The following is a 17,652-nucleotide window of genomic DNA, read 5'->3' as shown; positions in this document are numbered from 1 at the left end:
GCAGTCAGGCAGCTTTTCTCCAGCCTACATATGCACAGGCTAATCACCACTAAGCCTTCTGGGCTCTCTTACATGTACTGCCTTTGTCTGATCTTGTTTGTTCGGTAACCACAGAAACAGTTTTAAAAACTAGATGAGCAGACACACAACCTTCAGAGACCAAAGCTTTGGGCTTTGTTTCCATTTAGAAAGATCCATTTGGCACCCACTCATCTCTTCCTCTCTTTGTTAACCGGATGAAGGATGCACTTACCTCTTAAGAAGTTTCTCTTGTACACGTTCCACACAGACCTGCTTTAAGGGAAAATGCTTCTTGTTTTCTTGCGTGACAGCTATCCAGCTCCCTTCTGAAGGCTTCCTGCACTACTGCAGATCTTCAGTGTCGCTCAGACACACCATAGCTTCGGATACAGCCTCACACTATTTTACAGCAGAATCTGTTTACCAGCGGTCACGCAGGTGCCATAAAACTGAAGCTGGAACATGAAGATCGCAGCACATCATGCAAGAAATGCCATTAATAAAAGCCTGCTCTACTTTAACCACGGCTTTCCCTGCAACCGAGCTCCTTCGGCACCCATGAAGCGCGTAACGCCGCTCTCGCTACCAGTAACAAAGCAGACTGCAACCATACTGACACATTCATCTACAAAACATCATTGTTCCTTTATTACTTTTCAGTTCAAAATCATTCTCTTTGCTGAGGACTCCCCAGGGGCCCATTCCAGCCTCCCTCCCCTTCCCCACCAATGCATTGCCTTATCCCTCTACACAACCCAGCAGCTACTGTTACAACAGCCTTCACTACACAGATGGCTTTTCTGGACTTCTCTACCTCTTGAGCGACGGGGATTTAACATAAGAATTTCAAGTGACACTTGAAACTAGTTTAGATTTTTTTCTTTTTTCCTCCTTTTCTTTTTACACCTACTGCTGTATCAATTTGGAACGTATTCAGCTTAAACATTATGGGCTACAGTCTGTAGGAAAGATATTTACAAAATAAAGTTTGTGTGTAAAGCATTTCCCAGTGACGACCGCTTCGTTATCATGTCCTTACGGTATCTTTACGCCCATCAGGGACGGAGTTTCCAGCAGAAGTACGTGAGCCTGCACGTGACAGGGTCCTGCCCTTGCATTCACAGCAGGGCCAGAGCCAGCGCAAACATCATTTTCACACGTCGCCTTCAACAACTCCTTTGAAGACCAGCAGAGAGGATCTCTAAAATACTGTCATCCTGACAACTAACAAGTCAGAGAAGCTCAAACCTACATCCCTCAGATAGTGAACAGTGAAGGGTGACAAGCAAGGAAAAAAAAAAAAAATTCTCTTTTCCCTCCCCCCTCTCTTCCTCTCCCTTCCTTTCCTCCAGATGTTGATCAAGACACAATTCATCTGTTTGAAAACCATCCGATTCGGGCAGACCAGCAAAGTAGCTGTTCCGCAAATGAAAGAACATTTAAAAATTAACCGAGGAGTCACCAGCGAGTAATATTGGGCAATACAGAAAAGGAAGAATGAGCGATTGAACAGGCACTGCTGAATGCATTAAGAGAAATCTCCGGGTGATTTTTCACTTAAAAAATAACACAAGATGCACATAAACCACAGGTTTAAAAGAAAAATTAGGAAAAAAGCTTTGGATTTTGAAAGCACAGCCTGGCACTACAACAGTTCAATACTCCAAGGTTTTCCTGAAAATTCATATGGCAGCTAGCTTTTTACCCCAGCTTTGACATTTAAGGATTTCTCCACCATTATCGCTCTGTGCTGCTCCTCTGCCTTCCAGCGGGATCAACATCTGAAGCAGCCATTGCCAAACTCATCAAAATAACAGCACCAAACCACACTGTTAATTTTGTGTTTTTGCAAGAGCCAGAAGTTGGTATAATTAGCCTGAATTATGGGAACTGATTCTCTGCACAACCTAAAGGAACCATTAAGCAAGACCAGAGTCAGCTGTGCTCACCACCATAAACCCACATATGCATCGTCACGATTACTCAGAAAACTCAAGCGATTGGGTACACGCCGAGCTCTGCACTCCAACGGCATCCGTACTCAAGAGCTGAAATATTACAGAAAGAAGCCTTCAAGACATGAATTTGAGGGAGCTAACAGGTTTTGCTTTGCAGAGAAAAGGAAGCAGAGGAGAACGAGTTGGTGAGGCTCACAAAAGATGCACTCAAAAACCCGTACGGTCACGCCGAGGGCCAGGGCGCTAAACATTTTACATAACGCCGTGCCGCCGCGCAGGGCAGGAATGAATGCAGCAAATGTGTACACACGGACACACACAGCCTCGCTTCCCAAGGAAGCCTATTTTAATTACAATGGTTGCCACGGTTACTTTAATTCCATCATAGCTCCAAGTAGTCTCACAACTCCAACTCCACACCACTAATCAGGAATCTTGCATAACATTAGCACTGAATAACCCAATTTAAACTAACTTAAAAGCCTGGATTATCGCAGAGGATGTTGATGCAAAAAGAAGAAAAAAAGGGAAAAAAACCCTGTTTTGTTCCGGGAACCACTTTTTCTGTATCTGTTTCCAGCAAACACTCATCACTCTTATCCACGTGGAAGCTATGGATGAGCCCGAGCCAGAGCACAGCCAAAATTAAACACTATTTTGTTTAGTCAAACACGGTCCCCTCAATTTTCTTATAAAGGAAAAATAAAGAAAGCACGATGACATCATATCAAGTCAAAGGCACCAAAATAATCACTCCTAGTTATTGGGAGGATCAAACAACGTGGCAATCCTGGAGTATCAAGCATGGAAAGTTTGGAGCCCACGAGCTGCCGGAAGAGGTTTCAGTTTGCAACTTCTAAGTTTCTTCTTTGACCACCGCCCATAGTACGACTGGCAAAGTTGTGTGGAAAATACTCCTGTCATTTAAACACAGCGGCAATAAGCAAAGCTGACCTTAGTCTAGACAAAGAAACTCCCTGAAAGCTATTCTAGCGCTCCTTTTGGGTGTCAGGTCTATAAAATTAGGCAAGGGGTACTGATCTAGCTAATCCAGGGGAAGAGATAACCACTAGACTGTTCCGTCTGCAGTCCTTAAGCAATTCAAACACAAACCTCTCGGCACAGGACAAGTTAGATACCCATCACATTAGGATGTAATAGGTGGGAAAAAAAAAAATCTCTTCCTGCAGAACAAAGCCAGCCTAGATCCTCTCCCCTGGAATTCTGAAAGCAGGACTACTTGAGACTGAGGCTTTCCACAGTAGTCAATTACCAGGATAGTAAAGCCAACTATAATTTTTCTCCCTATTAAAATACAAATTATTTTCTTCTTAATTTGTTTCTTCTTCATAACCTCTACTCTCTGGAATTTCTCCTGGACCTACAGTACTAACGTCCATACAGACACTTTCCTAGGTGCAACAGGATGAAGCTCCATTTCTTACTCTGGGAAAGCGCAGAAGACGTAACATTTCTCTTTCCCAACCTTAAATGTCCAAAACCCAGCGGTTTTCCCAAAGACAGAACAAGAGGCAGCAAAAATCTGACCTTTAGCGATATCAGCTTTGGAGATCTACCCTGCAGACTGTTTTATGTGAAGTTGCATACAATCCTGCCTTAGATTGGCAGCAGAGAGAGAAATGTTTCCACTGTTTGCAATATCACATTAGAGATAAAGTAGATACAGAAGCCATAGACAAGGTCCCAAAAAATTACCAGCACAGTCTTAACTTACTTAAGCCTGGGAACCCTTTGAGATACGGTTTATGCTGCACTCTCAAGGCACTCCTTTGACTTAATTCCTGCACAGAGAACAACGGAGGCTTTCAAAAACATTAGCTACTTCGCCGTGTCCCACAACATCCCATCTTCTACAATGTCTTCCAACTCACGTAGCTAGGGATGAACGCCATCAGATCAAAACCTGCATAAATGACTGACCAAAATACCTCATCGTTCGATAAACAAAGCACAGAGGTGAGAACCGTAAGAGCTGGTGAAGCCTGTCGTGTGCAACGTAATGCCTTCAGTTAGCAAATCTCAAAATAGAAACAAAAAAGCATTTCTCGAATACGCAGATACCACTAACTTGACGGGCGTTATGAACACCAGCGGCACCGGGGAGGTTACCCAGCAAGGCAGGACACTGCTCCAGCAAGGAGATGCAGCAGTACTTTAATAGACTTCCCCTTCCACAATTCTCGTACTGAAGTCTCCTTTGTCGTGCTCGCATTTAAATAATGCGTAGATGAGCGCAATACATTACGAAGACAACAAAAATCAGGGATAGGCTGGTATTCTTCCAGTATTTATTTTGTTGCTTGGTTATACTCCTCTCCAGAGTTTTTTTTCCCCACCAGCTAAAATCCATGCTTATGTTAGGAAATAATGATCATGGCAGGAAAGCTAAGGTGGTACCAACTCCCCCCGATTCTTCCATTTAAGCCTGAAATAAGTATTCCTGAAATATCTACAGTCTTACATGGAAAATCTTAACAGCGGTGTTTAAAGCACTGCAGTCTAAAATACCTTCATTCTAAGCTCTCCTGTCATCAGTCTCAGTGGCAGCAGGTTAGATCTCAACATCCGTCAGAGCACAAGAAAAAGATCACAGCAGTCCTAATAAAGCAGAAGCAGAGGAAACAGCCAATATTCGCGCGGAGCTCTGGCATGCTAGTGCTTTGTTACTCGATAGCTAGGAATCTCTCATTTCTGGGCAGGTACAAAATCACTCCTAGCTCTGAGAGGGAAGTTATGATGACTTCTACTATTTGATCCAAACACAGAAAAAGAAAGCCCGTTTGGAAGGATGCCAGATCTAGGATACTGAAATAAAGTCAAGAAAGCATTCCTTGTTTGCCAGCCCTGGGCCCAGAAGATTGTACATTCTAGATAAGGAAAAAAGCTGGATAAAAGCTGATGGAGGAAATGAGGAGAGAGACAGTATTAGCCGGTATTCCAGTCCTTGGGAGCTGTGTTTTGCCAGGAACACCTCAGAGCTGCAGTACTCCTTCCCAATCCTCCACCTCTGTCCAGACCAGGCTACCAACCGCATTGCCTACCCACTCCTTTCCAGCCAAAACCTGCAGTCTCCACACTCCATCTCCTCCAGTTTTACACTCCTGTATCAGAAAAAGGATGAAAACAGGTTAGTTGTCTGCACGCTAAAGTAGCTTCCAGCTCCCCCTGCGATACGGGGTGTTGGCGTATCAACACCCTGCCGCTGTCAGGCCTCTGTTGGCATCCAACAAAGAGCCTGAAGAAGGATAAATGGCAGCTTTGCAGATGATTGCACCAACCTCCTTCAAAGCACAAAGGCAATTTGGAAGGTGCGGTTCCAAGCAAGCTATTTCTGCGCTAATAAATGTCTGGTGGGGGTTGGCATCAGGGATGACACTGGGGCATTGATTTTTCCAAGGAGAAGGGAGCAAGAAAAGGTCTGAGCATACAGGTAAATCCATGGTGGAGACGAGAACTTGCGCACGGTTACAGAGAGCCTCGTGTGAGCCATCAGGAAAACGACCTTCGTGGCAGTATTCTGGAAAGAGTAACGGAATAAAACGGTATTTGTCAAAAATTAGGTAAGGACACGGTAACGGACAGCTAAGAGGAAAGCCTGGACTGGCTTTCGCCGCATAGATGGCCTCTCCAAATGCTCTCAGATACTCTTCCCTTTGGGAAGACAGGTGAAACCTGGACACAGACTAGCAGGGAGAAGAGTCAGAGGGCACTTGGGCAACACCTTTGTAATCTCTGCTACCAAAAGAGCCATTTCCACTAACATTCCTTAAAGGAACCAAAAAGTTCAAGGTCAGATAAACTACTAACTCTGTCTTTCTTGAAGGCAAATAATTCTTTTCCTCCTGCCTCTTTCAAAATGCTGAAGACCAAACTAGGTTCACTCTAAAGCTCAAAAAAATTAGTCCCTACTTTTTCCCACCAAAAAAAAAAAAATCTTAAAATTACACATAAAAAAGTAATGTGACGCATTAAAAAAAAGCCAATCCCCAGTGAATGCTTGCTTCTTGACATCTTCACTCCCCTTAGATTTGAAGAATTAAGGATCCTTTAACGTGTAGAGAAATAACAAAACACGGGATTTGACACCAACTACAATAACATCTTGAGATGTACTTCATTTTCGGGTTAGTGTGATTCAAAAGATAATCCATTTCTAACAGGTTTGCGGGCCAGAGGATGGGTTGGAGTCCAGGTTTAACTTCACGAAGAGAAATCATTGCCTTAGAGACAGAAAAAAAAAAAAAACCACATGCCCAGACCCCAGGAAAGCTTTTACCTCTTGGACCAACCTGGTTGTTTCCCTCCCCCTCTCCCAGCTGGTTTAAAACAGCAGCATGACATATCACTACTCTATCTCTTGACTTTCAAAAGCAGTCTAGCAGAAGACTAATTCTCAAAGCAGTTACAGGGAATGTCACTAAGTCCTGTGAACTTCTCGCCTTCTCAGCACGCGCGACACATGGCAAAAACAAGCATCCCCAGTTCGTCACCTCTACAAGCCACAGGAAAGCTGAACAAACAAAGGGAGCACGAAAATATTTTAATTTCTATCACATTTTTCATCATGGGAAGCCAAGTATCAGCCTCGACTTGCTAAAAGCACATAAAAGTAATAATACCTTCTGCACCTGAATCAAATCTTCAAGAGAATCAGCTGCTTTTTACATTACTTGAAAACAAAAAGGATTTTATTATGAGCTCTTGAAATCTCACACGCTAACAGCGGATACCAAGACTGAAGTGAGATTCAATGCCAGTGAAGAGTAGAAAAATTACAGCAGTTTAGTCCTACAGAAAGCCACTTCAATTAATACCTAACTGGTCAATGTGAAATGCTGGAAATTATCGCAGTAATCTCTCATCCCAGAATGCAGAAGGTTGTTGGGTTTAAAAAAAACAAAACAAAACAAAAAACCCCACATCAAACACACCTTAGTGCATTTTGCAAACAATAACAATGATCTTGGCCGATACTGAAAAGGATCCAAGCAGATTTCCCCACCTCCATAAACACTAAAGTCATGGAGAGAACACCAAATCTGAGTCAGCAAGCTTTTGGGTAGCTGGAAGGAAAGCTTGCTGGGAACAGATACCAGCATGAACTGCAGTAAGCTGTTTTCCTAAATTGGTCCTTGAGTCATTTTTATGGGAACAGTCCCTGGTTTTTCTCACATGACTTCAGGATTAAATGTTGATTGCTTTACTTCACCTCTGTGAAGCAAATAACGAGCAAAGCTTCCTAACAGTCAGATGAAGGCATGTTCATACTTCTATTTTTAAATACTTGCTTTTGGAATAAAAGTTGAAATAGAGTTGTTCAGTAGTTCTAGGAAGCTAATTTTTCAACCAACTTTCCTCTTCTTTCTGACACTCATGAAAAATGCAACTGGCTGCCTATTTAAAGCTCTAGCATGAGAAAAAAAAAAAATACCTGGAATTCCAACATTGCCACCCCTGCAATTGAAAGGAAGGTTGGCACGCTGCAGCATTCGAACGTTTCACAGAGCAAAATGGTAAAAATGCTATTAGAAGAATATTAAGGCTGGAAAGCTGACCAAAAATAAAGAATCCCAGAATGAAGGTCATTCACTCAGCCTGAAGTCACACACGCTGCAAGTAAGCACGTGCACGCTATTGCTTTTGGAAAAACCCGATTCCATCAGTGGACAGAACACGGTTTCAGGGTTGGACTTTGCCGATGCTTTGCTTCCCCTATTGGGAAGCTGCAAAGCGCACAGAGAAGGAGGCAGGAAACTTGGAGAAGAACAAGGGCTTCTGGTTAGGCTGTTAAACGCTGCCCTATGTAATTAAATTCCGTATTTTTTCTTTGCCAGAGTTGCTATAGGCAAGTCTACGCAGGCAGGTGCAGACAGACTGGAGCTTAGGCTGGATAGACAGAAGCCAGCTCTGGTCCAGAAGCTGCAGGGCGGTAGTGTCGGCTCACGCACAGCGCCGTGCTGATGCATCCCAAAGCGAACAAGATGTTAAGTGACTCATACCTGACCAATTTGGCATGTGCGAAGCAAACGCAGGGTCCGCCTGCATCTGCTTAGGCATGTCTTCAGCAATGCTAGGCAAGACACCCTCAGTAAACTTTTCACATCTGGCCGTTAGCTGGAAGATCGTCACCTTTTCACGGCTTGCGATCCAGAACTTGGAGAAGCGCTGAGTACTCACAGCTCCAACTGAAATCCGGGGAAAACTATGCTTCAATAACAGAGTGCTATTTAATGGTGACACAAGACGTCTGGGAAAAAAAGGTCAGATCTTCTCCAGAGTGGAAATCTCAAGTATATTGACAACTGGTTTTAATTTTGTGCATCGATATCCCAGTCACAAACCTGAGATGAAGCGGTGCCATCTTGCAAAAGCTGGAAAATACAAAGCGTTCAGGCGCTAAGGTAAGGTTTGAGGGTGCAGAGGAACGTTAATTCCAGGCTTTCACCTATCCTTGCTTATTCTAGAGTGCTCCAACGTTAACGTTTGCAGAAAAGCCTTTCATCTCAGACATAAAAAGAACACAAGCACGACCGTGTCATTTGATTCTGAGAAAAGTCCCTGCAAATGTCATTGACTTCAGGGAACTGTTCCACTGGTCACCGAGTCTTCTGGAAAGTCACACGAAAGCCTTTGCTCTCTAACAACCATTTCACCTGAGGCTATAATACTTCTATAATAAAAATTAAAACTATTTCAATACATATTTATATAATTATACATGTTATTTTCCAATTACAATACTGTAATAAATGAAAAAACAGTTACAGGTTCTCTCTACAGCACAAACCATACAAAAGTTCATGCTCAGGGAGAAGCATTGTAAATCAGGACGCCAATTTAATCAGCGCCACATACGCTTCTGTGGAATAAGAAGTAACAACTTGTGATCGGTCTCAGCAGTCTTCCTTCTATGAACTGAGTTTCGGAGTAAGCACAGATTGGATGAGCTGCACCTACAAAAAATGTGAAGTTTCAAAGTTTCATTAGGAAGCCAGAAGTTCATCAGCAGCTCTGTCTGCACGGCTGAATTCCAGCTCTGCCCTAGGAATAGCTGCACTATTTTTGATGCAAAAATCCACCAAGCCAACATACTTAGGTAGCACTGACCTCCCCAAAATATAACTAGAAACAAACAAAAAAAAAAAAAATTTTTTTCTAAAGGTGTTCAGTACACAGCTAGTGGGCACAAGCACAACAGCAATTTACTGCTTCAAGACCTTCAGTGGGGAAACGGTCAGTTGAGAAGTGTTCTCCAAAAAAAAATTATTTTTTTTTTTAAATCTTTGCCCTCAAAGCTCCCTGAAGAACTACTATTTCATGTTCCTCAGCCTTATTTTCTCACTTCCTGACTTCTCCCATTTCAGAGTTGGGATTAAACTGAAAGCCCAGAAAAGCCTTCCGTTGAACCCAGTACACATGCACTGAGTTTCACTTTCCAGAATCGACTTTGCCTCTCTCGTTGTCCGCAGCACACCTGCAAGCGGGCGCTGCACAGTTTCTCCCCAGCCGCACAATAAAAACGAGTAAACGGAGTTTACCAAACCTTCCCTCCTTTTTACCTCGCCACAATATTTCATCTCAATCTCGAGAAGACTGCTTGTAACAGAAGACTGGATTGCTGTCGCAACCAAAAGTACAAAAAAAATTTTCCCTTTCTGGCTGCAGGAGATGGTCTGTGTCCAGCCCACGTCACTGACAGCGACTGCTCCTAGGGAAGTCCGGTTGTAAGACTCCCGACCTAAATGTTCGTCTTTACAAACTTTCTGTCAAGAAAGACCCTGAACATTGGTAGCCGTTTGATAAGAAAGGAAGAAATTAACTGAATTGTGGCTTCTCTAGGCTGAGATTGAGGCATTTCAGTGGGATTTGTTTTGCTGCAAATGCTTTTAACTCCAGACATGAGCATAGAGGATTTTGTGCAAGAAATATTTAAAGCTTATTTTATCCTTAATTCACCCTGTTCCTCCTAGGCAGTTTGTTGCTCATTTGGAGCCCTAGAACCTAACAGTTTTGCTGGGACTTAAAGCAAGCAGCCTCCAGTATTTTTATTTGGAGGCTGGCCCTTATTTCTCAGGCTGTCTCTCTGCCATTCATCATCCAGATTTTGTAACTCGCCTATAGCTCATCTCTCTACGCAGGAATTTAAGAGGACGTCAGCCATTGTACCTCAGGGAGGCCGTTTGCTTCACACGACTGAGGTTCTACTCGTGGACCTCTGGCTTGAATCTGCAAAATTGAAGAAGAAAATAAATATCCAAGAAGAAAATTAAGCAGCTGAGTCTTGTACCCTACTGCTGCAGTAGCTCTACACAACATTTGGAGCATTTCTATTCCTTCAGTCTTTAGTATTCTTCAATTCAACCAATGCTGCAGGTCGCTCGGTCATATGAGGAAATGTGCCTATTATTGCTCTGCTACCTACCTCATTTCTTTCCTTTAGTTTTACCTCCATCTCCTCCTTGTTTGAGTTAAATCATCACATTGTTTTACAATTCACTAGACAGAGTTAAAAAGAAAACCTAAAAGGTCAAACATGGCTCTGAAAGTAGTAATTGCTTTACCTTGCTCATCTTTCAAGCGTCAAGTCAGGGCCAACACTAAGGCTACGCTTTTAATTGCTTGTAATTTCAAATACCAGGTTTCTGTCCCTCCAGGAAAGATACGAACACAAAGATCATTATGTGTTTCAATTTATTTTTTTTTTTTTTTTTTACCTGAGAAAGCAACAGAGGTACGGTGCCTCAGCCTCCTGGCAAAAGGCAAGTTTGCCATTCCGAGTGACAAGGTTTGAGGTTCCCTGAACGGCACCTCAGCTTCTCATTTCCAGGTCATTACGGTTTATAGCCCATCATCTCCTCACATTCACAGCCATGCTTTTCCTATCACTTTTTCCCCCCAATCTTCTTTTATCTCCTCTTCTGTTCCCAAGCTTCCATGCCAAAGGTTGACATATTGATCTTTGCACACAGTTCCAAGCAGTCACACGCAGGCACCTTCTAAAATTAAACTGTGCACGTTTAGAGGGAGACAGACCCACGAGTATTATACGTAATAAAAGAATATGGCCTCCAATGATAAGATTTTACTAAATAGCATTCAAACCACACTCATTACGAGCAGCACTTGGGAATTCAGCCTCGGGGGAAACATTTATTACCTAGCATAAGTGATCACTAGGGGTTAGAATGAAACCGAGAAAATAGAAAACCAACGCGCAAGCACATAAGAAATCCTTAACGGAGCAACACGCCTGCCAAAAAAAATCCCTCTGCCCCACAAAACGATGTGGGAACGTCACAAGGAATTTACACACATTTACAGGGGTAAAGCTACACTTTCATCTCAGGCAGTGAAATCTGCTGGGAGTCAAGGTCAGAATCATCATTTAGACAAGCCACATGAGAGTCATTTATAGTCTTAGCAGAATAAAACCTCCCATCGCAGCTCACCAGTCAGGTGATGTGCCAGTCTAGTGAGCACCAGGCATTTATTTTGATGTAATCACTTGGCTGAAGAATTTTACAGCGAGGAGTTTTAGAAAGGTTATACTCAAGCAGCGGCATTACACAAGGATGCGCACCTCGTTACTGCCTACCTCTATGCCCTGCTTTTTCTGCTTTGCCCACAGACAAAAGCCACAGCTTTCTACAGCCACTGGGTACTGCAGAGGCGGCGTAGCTCTGGAAAAAAAAGCAAGCTGTGCTCTGCTCTAGCCCACTAAATGAATCAACAGCACCGACAAACCAGCAAATCAATCCCTTTCAATTCCAAAACCTCTGTTTTAATGATGCTAAGGAGCAAAAGAACACAGCTTGAAATTCAAGGAGTAAGCTGTGCTTTCAATACTGAGTGACTGGGACAAAAAAAAAAAAAAACAAAAAAAACAACCCAAAACACCACCCTTTCGTTTTGTAAATTGGTATATGCTTAATATAAAACTTTGCAGCTACACAATTGCTGTCGTTTAAACTTCCCAGTATGGTGTACAGCCATTTACTAAGCCTTACTTGCCAAGTAGTTAAGAATCATTAAACCAAGAAGTGCATCTGTTTAAGTATACGTTGTTCTCTCAGCTAAAGAAAGAGGGGCAGAGTTGTCATTACAAGGCTAAGATCACCCAGCTAATCAGTTTGGGAGTCTTAATTAGAGCCCCTTCCCAGCTCCTGCCTCAGGCACACTAATGGCAACACTTCCAGAACTTCTCTGACTTTTGGCCGCTTTTCTCTAGGAATGCCCTAAGAAATAACACAAAACATAAGCGACCACCCCTCCCAAAGCCAACAAGCGATCATCTGATCATAAAAACACCATTACACATTCAAATCTAAAACTGTAAACAATTCATTTGACTCAGAGCCTTGACTCACATCCACGGATAAGTTTAGCCCGGGACAGCAGAAACTGTTACTCAGCCCCATGGCTCACCCCGCTCTGGGAGCGGGGATGGCAGAACAAACCACGCATCTCCTGAGTCACCCCAGGCAGCTGCTGCCAGCACCCCATCACCTAGACTCGCACAACAACCGAGCCAATTCGGCATCCAGCTGCTGCCCGGAGAGGCCTTTCCATCCCTCCCATCTCCAGCAACCTGCTCGTGTCACTTCTCCTGCACCATTCCCGGCTCTTCCTTGACCCCACGTGCCAACAGAAAACTAACCGAACTTAAAGCAGGGGACTTTATGCTGTTTGAGCTCCCTGAACTGCCTCATCTTGGAGCCACGCGAGAACCTGGCAGGAGGGGAAGGGGAGAAGGTCAGGACACGCAGTCAGAGGCAGGAGAAGATCTGGACCAGCCTTGAAGCTCAGGCTATCAGCCCACGCCTCAGACACAGCTCCAAGACGCACTCACCAGCCCTTCTCCGAGGCAGCCAGCTCTGAAGCAGCACCAAACAAGCAGGGGTCGGCTAAATCTACCTGCGTAGACGCACGTAAGGGTCTCGGCCACATCCATTAGTCAGAGTTAGCTGCAAAAGTCAAGTCCAATGTCATCTCAGAAATGAGGTCTTCTAGCCATTTCTTGAGAGCACGCATCTACAGCAAGAATCCAAAGAGAACAAAAACGTGAGGACAGAGATCTTCACCTAGACCTGATGGGAACCACCTCTGCAGGTGTCATGAAGACAAGCCCGGCGTACTTGACTTTGACTTCTGGGTTTGTAGGAGCGCCATCATTTCTTGTGCGAGCAGGCGTGCAAGACTGCGGGATCACGACTATACGTGAGCTAGAATATTACAAAAAAAATTAAGCAATCGCCTAAATAAATAAAAATACAAACTTTCAAAGTTGTTACCACTCACCAGTGTGGGCACATGTACTGTCCCCACTTGATCATGATAAAATATTAATTGCCCCATCTGAAGGCAGACAGGCGTAAGCAAAATACTAAGCCAATGTAACAATAGTTTTAAAATGAGAGCGATGTTAGGTGAAAGAACAGTCACAGCTCTTTACTGGGAACTCTGTGCTTGTGTTAGAACTATGAAATAAACATTAGCTCACACATTACTTAACACGTGTTACAATTGCAAGGAAAGAAAAAAAAAAACCCTAGAAAAAAACCCAGTACTTTTAATATATAAACCAGTCAAGAAAATCTACAGAGATTTTTTGCCCAGCAAACACTAAAACTACAGTTTACTTGGTTTCACTATGAATTTGATGCGATCCTGCTTATACATTTTAAATAGACTTTTACTTCAGGTACTAAAGCAAAGTTATGTTGGATTTGACTAAAAAAAAAATTTATCTGCTTTAGACTTACTTTTGTACTAAACCTTCTTCCAACAGATGCTTCAGCTCTGCATGCCCAATTTTTCAGTCACAGGACCGGGAACAATTTTATGGCTAGGAAATCTGGTGTTTTATTTAAATAACACGACTTCCTAAGAAACGGCAGAAAGGACTCTGGATTTGTATATCTGGTAAATGAAATGCCTAACAACCTCTCAAGTCACTGGAAAGCAACAGTACGGGGGAAAAGAAAGAGAAGGAACAGTATGTACTCCCAGATACCCTCCATCAACACATCTCGCTTCCTTTAGCAACCAGACAGATTGTCAGCTCCTAAACAAACTCATCACCCAAAGCAAAGGGAGCCAGCTGGGGAGCTGTGCTGCTCCGTAAGCTTGCTGGCTGTTCCTCCCGCATCCAGGTTTCTCCTGGCATCCTCTGCTCCTCTCTTCTAAGGCATCCATCCTCTGCTGCTATTAGGAGCATCCAGGGAGAGCGATATCAGATTCCTTCAAGCTGTTTCAGATAACGAACCCATCACCCATCGTCAATTCAGCCCTTCCCTCCTAGACTTAGCGATGCAAACGCGTAGTCTAACACTGTGCTCCTCTCACCAGGCAAGAGCTGGACTTTGGGCGGGGGGGGAGCAAGAGAAACCCCTTTTTATTGTTTAACAAAAAAAAAAAAAAACCACACAAATAAAAAAAAAAAGAAAAGAGGGCTAAGGGAGGAGTTTAGAAGTATTAAGCACGCTTGAGGAGAAATATGGATACCCTGAGGTATAGAGAGATGGGATTAGGATATCAAATGGAGAGGGTTCCAGACACTGGAAGTCACAATCTTAGTGGAAAAAACCCAAAAAGTCCTTTACTGAGGAACTGACAGATTTCTAAGGGGATGAAGGAGCCCTTCATCCAGACTCTTCATGGGCAGACCTTGCCTCAGTGCGATGCGCTCCTTCCCACAGAGCCTCTAGGAGAGGCTCCAATTTCAGGGAAGCCACACAGGAGGAGATCACAGTTGTGGAGACAAACTCCCTCACCCTGGGCCTTCTGAAGGGAGAGAAGTACTAGAGCAACAATGAAAGAGGGTGGAAGTCCATCAATACATAGATGGAGTCTTCACCCCAAAGTTTCATGAGTAGGGAGGTTCCCCTCATGACAGGGACACTTCTTCCCCTACATTCCCCAAAAGGTTCTTGCATCATGGGGGGAGAACTTCTGTGATTTCCGAAGGGAAGGGTGCCAGGCACCAACAACTCGGGTTGCTCCTACCCAGGAATCACTGTGGAAAATGTGCATTTCTCTACAGCCATCCATGGAGGACAGGAGAATACCCGTGCCTCCCCACTACAGGGAGTATCTATGGCCACGGGTGCTTCCTCCCGCGGAGCTGGACACACACGGATGTATCTACATGAACAGGTCAGAGAGAGGACTTAGGTGCATCTATAGGTGGACATCGGTATACGCACAATCTGCGTACGCAAAGGCACGGGGATGTCTATACATGACAGACACGGGGCTGTCTGTGCACGTCTGAAAGCATTTGTGTCTATAAGGATGTCTACATCCGTACAGCTGGGTGTGGGCAGACGTGCAAAGGTACAAACACATGCCTGAGCACGCGGCAAACGGGTGCCGGTGTGCACAAAGGTGCCGCTCTGCGCCCATACGTAGGCACCCAAGGAGAGCACATATGCCTTAGTGCGTATATACCTATCTCCGTCAGTGTCTGTGCAGCTACAGACGTGCGTACGCACACCCGTGTGCGTACACATGTGTGCACCTGTTTACATCCCTATAGGTTATCTAACCGTATGAACTTGCAGGTATAATTCCCCTGCACATGCAGGTATGTGTCACACATGCATATAGCTATAGCATATGGACACCTATACGCGTGTATGCATCTATATGTATGTTTGTATACGCGGCAGCACATTATGTAAGCGTGCACATCCACATCTGTGTGCTTACCTCCACACGTATGAGTTCATATCGACGCAAGTGGAGGTGCACCTATGGCTATGCCTGTGTATTCACGTGTAAGTACAAAAGTGGTTGCAAACACACGTATAACCAGCTACAGTACGTGCATACACACCTCAGGGGGTATATACACCTAAAGAACACACGCATCTAGAGCTGAGGTACCAGTGCACATAGCACACCCACGGGGCAGACGCACACTTGGGCGCGTGCTCACAGCACAGGCACGGTTCAAGGGGCTGCTGCGTACCTGCCACATCTATAGGCACGCGCCCAACGCACACGTGTTACACGTGTTCCCAGCGTGCACCCATACACCGCGACAGGCAAGCGCCAGGACAGGGGCAGCCCTGAGGATGGGGCGGCCTGTGCAGACCCACCCCTGGGCGTGTGCGGGTGTGTACATCCAGTGTGCACGCTGGGTACGCCCGATTATCCCTCCCATACTGATGGGACAGGCATCTCTCTGTACGTTTTTATCTGGTGCATATCCGTATTTCCAAGTGAAGAGATAACCCCAGGGACGTGAACCCAACGTGAACTCACACACACCCAGGAGCTCGCGTACCTGGCACACGCTTTTCTCACAAACACCCCCACACCCGGGTGTGCAGGAGCGCGGTGTACACACACACACACCCAGCATGTACCTACGCTCCTTGGCAGACGTGAGTGTGTAAGCAAGCACACACCCTACAAGGCACACACACCTGCAGGCACACGTACAGCTGACACGGACACCCAGGGCAGGATCACGCTGGTCACGCTCACCCGTGGGCATATCCATACTGCTTGTGTGTGCATCCCACAGGAGGAGCAGACAGGACCCCGCGCCCCCGGAGAAGTGTGTCCCCAGAATGCAGCCACGGCCACGGGAGCACCCCCACGGCACGGGAGCACCCCAGGGCACCCCGACACCCCACACACACGCACCGGGGACCCCCCTCCGCCGGGTCGCTCTCTTCCCGGAGGGAGGCACCGCCGTGTCCCCAAGCACCGGGCCGGTTCCCCCTCCCTGGTGTGTGTGTGGGGGGGGGGGTGCGTGTCCCGGGGGTGCCCCGGTGGGGGTGCGGCGGTCCCCGCACAAAGCCGTGAGGGGGAAGTGCCCCCCGGCCGGGGGTGGGTGCTCTCCCCCGGTCCCGTCCCCCCCCTTTCCCCGTTACCTTCTTGACGGTGCGCGGCGCCTCGGTGACGGTGCCGTCGGGGCTGACGAGCGCCTCGGCCGCGGCGCCGCCGCCGCTGCTGCTGCTGTCGCCGCCGTCGCGGTGCCGGTGCTGGGGGTGGTGCGGGTCGCTCCGCTTCATAGCAGAAGCCTGCGGCACCTTGGTGGCGCCCGGAGGCAGCCCGGCGGCGGCGGACAACCCGGGGCAGCCGCTCAGCGGAGGCCGCTCGCCGCCGCAGGAGGAGGACGCCGGGGCCGGGGCCGCCTCACGTTCGGCGGTCGGCAGAGGACAGGGGGCCGCGGCCACGCCGTGCCCGGGAGGGTGAGCGGCTACCGGCTCACACGCCGGCCCCGCCGCCTTATCCATGGGGCCACTCAGCTCCTTCAGCTCCACGGCGGGGGCTGCCACCTGCACCGACATCGCCGCCGCCGCCGCTGCTGCTGCCGCCGCCTCCGACTCCCTCAGGGACCGCCCGCCCCCTCACCGCCCGCGGGGCACGCCGGGACGTGCAGTCCTCCCGCCCGCCGCCCCGCCCCGCCCGCCGCTCCGCCGCGACTACAATTCCCGGCAGCCTCCGCGCCGCTCCGCCGAGCCCCGCCTACCCGCGGCGCGGCGCGGGGGCGCCTGGGAAGTGTAGTCCAGCGGGAACCCCGCCGCCGTCCCGCCGCTGTCGCCCGCGCGGGGCAGAGGCGCGGAATGGCGGCGGCGGGAGGCGCAGCCCCGTCAGGGCCGGCCAGAGCCTCGCCCGGCTGCGGGGCCTCCAGCGG

General features: G+C 46.7%; 1 protein-coding gene across 1 annotated transcript in view; it reads right to left on the bottom strand.

Annotated features, from left to right (window-relative positions):
* Nucleotides 1-17,372, bottom strand: part of AHCYL2 (adenosylhomocysteinase like 2) — a 108,131-nt gene extending 90,759 nt beyond the window's left edge. The window contains exon 1 of the mRNA XM_075751151.1: nt 16,886-17,372. Coding sequence (XP_075607266.1) covers nt 16,886-17,305 — 420 coding nt within the window. The 5' untranslated portion in view covers nt 17,306-17,372. The remainder of the gene's footprint in view (nt 1-16,885) is intronic.
* Nucleotides 17,373-17,652: the final 280 nt, after the last annotated feature.

Source organism: Balearica regulorum, chromosome 1 (genome assembly GCF_011004875.1).
Source record: "Balearica regulorum gibbericeps isolate bBalReg1 chromosome 1, bBalReg1.pri, whole genome shotgun sequence".
Classification (NCBI taxonomy): Eukaryota; Metazoa; Chordata; class Aves; order Gruiformes; family Gruidae; genus Balearica; species Balearica regulorum.
The sequence above is the reverse complement of the archived record's forward strand: the minus strand, read 5'-3'. Positions and strand labels throughout refer to the sequence as shown.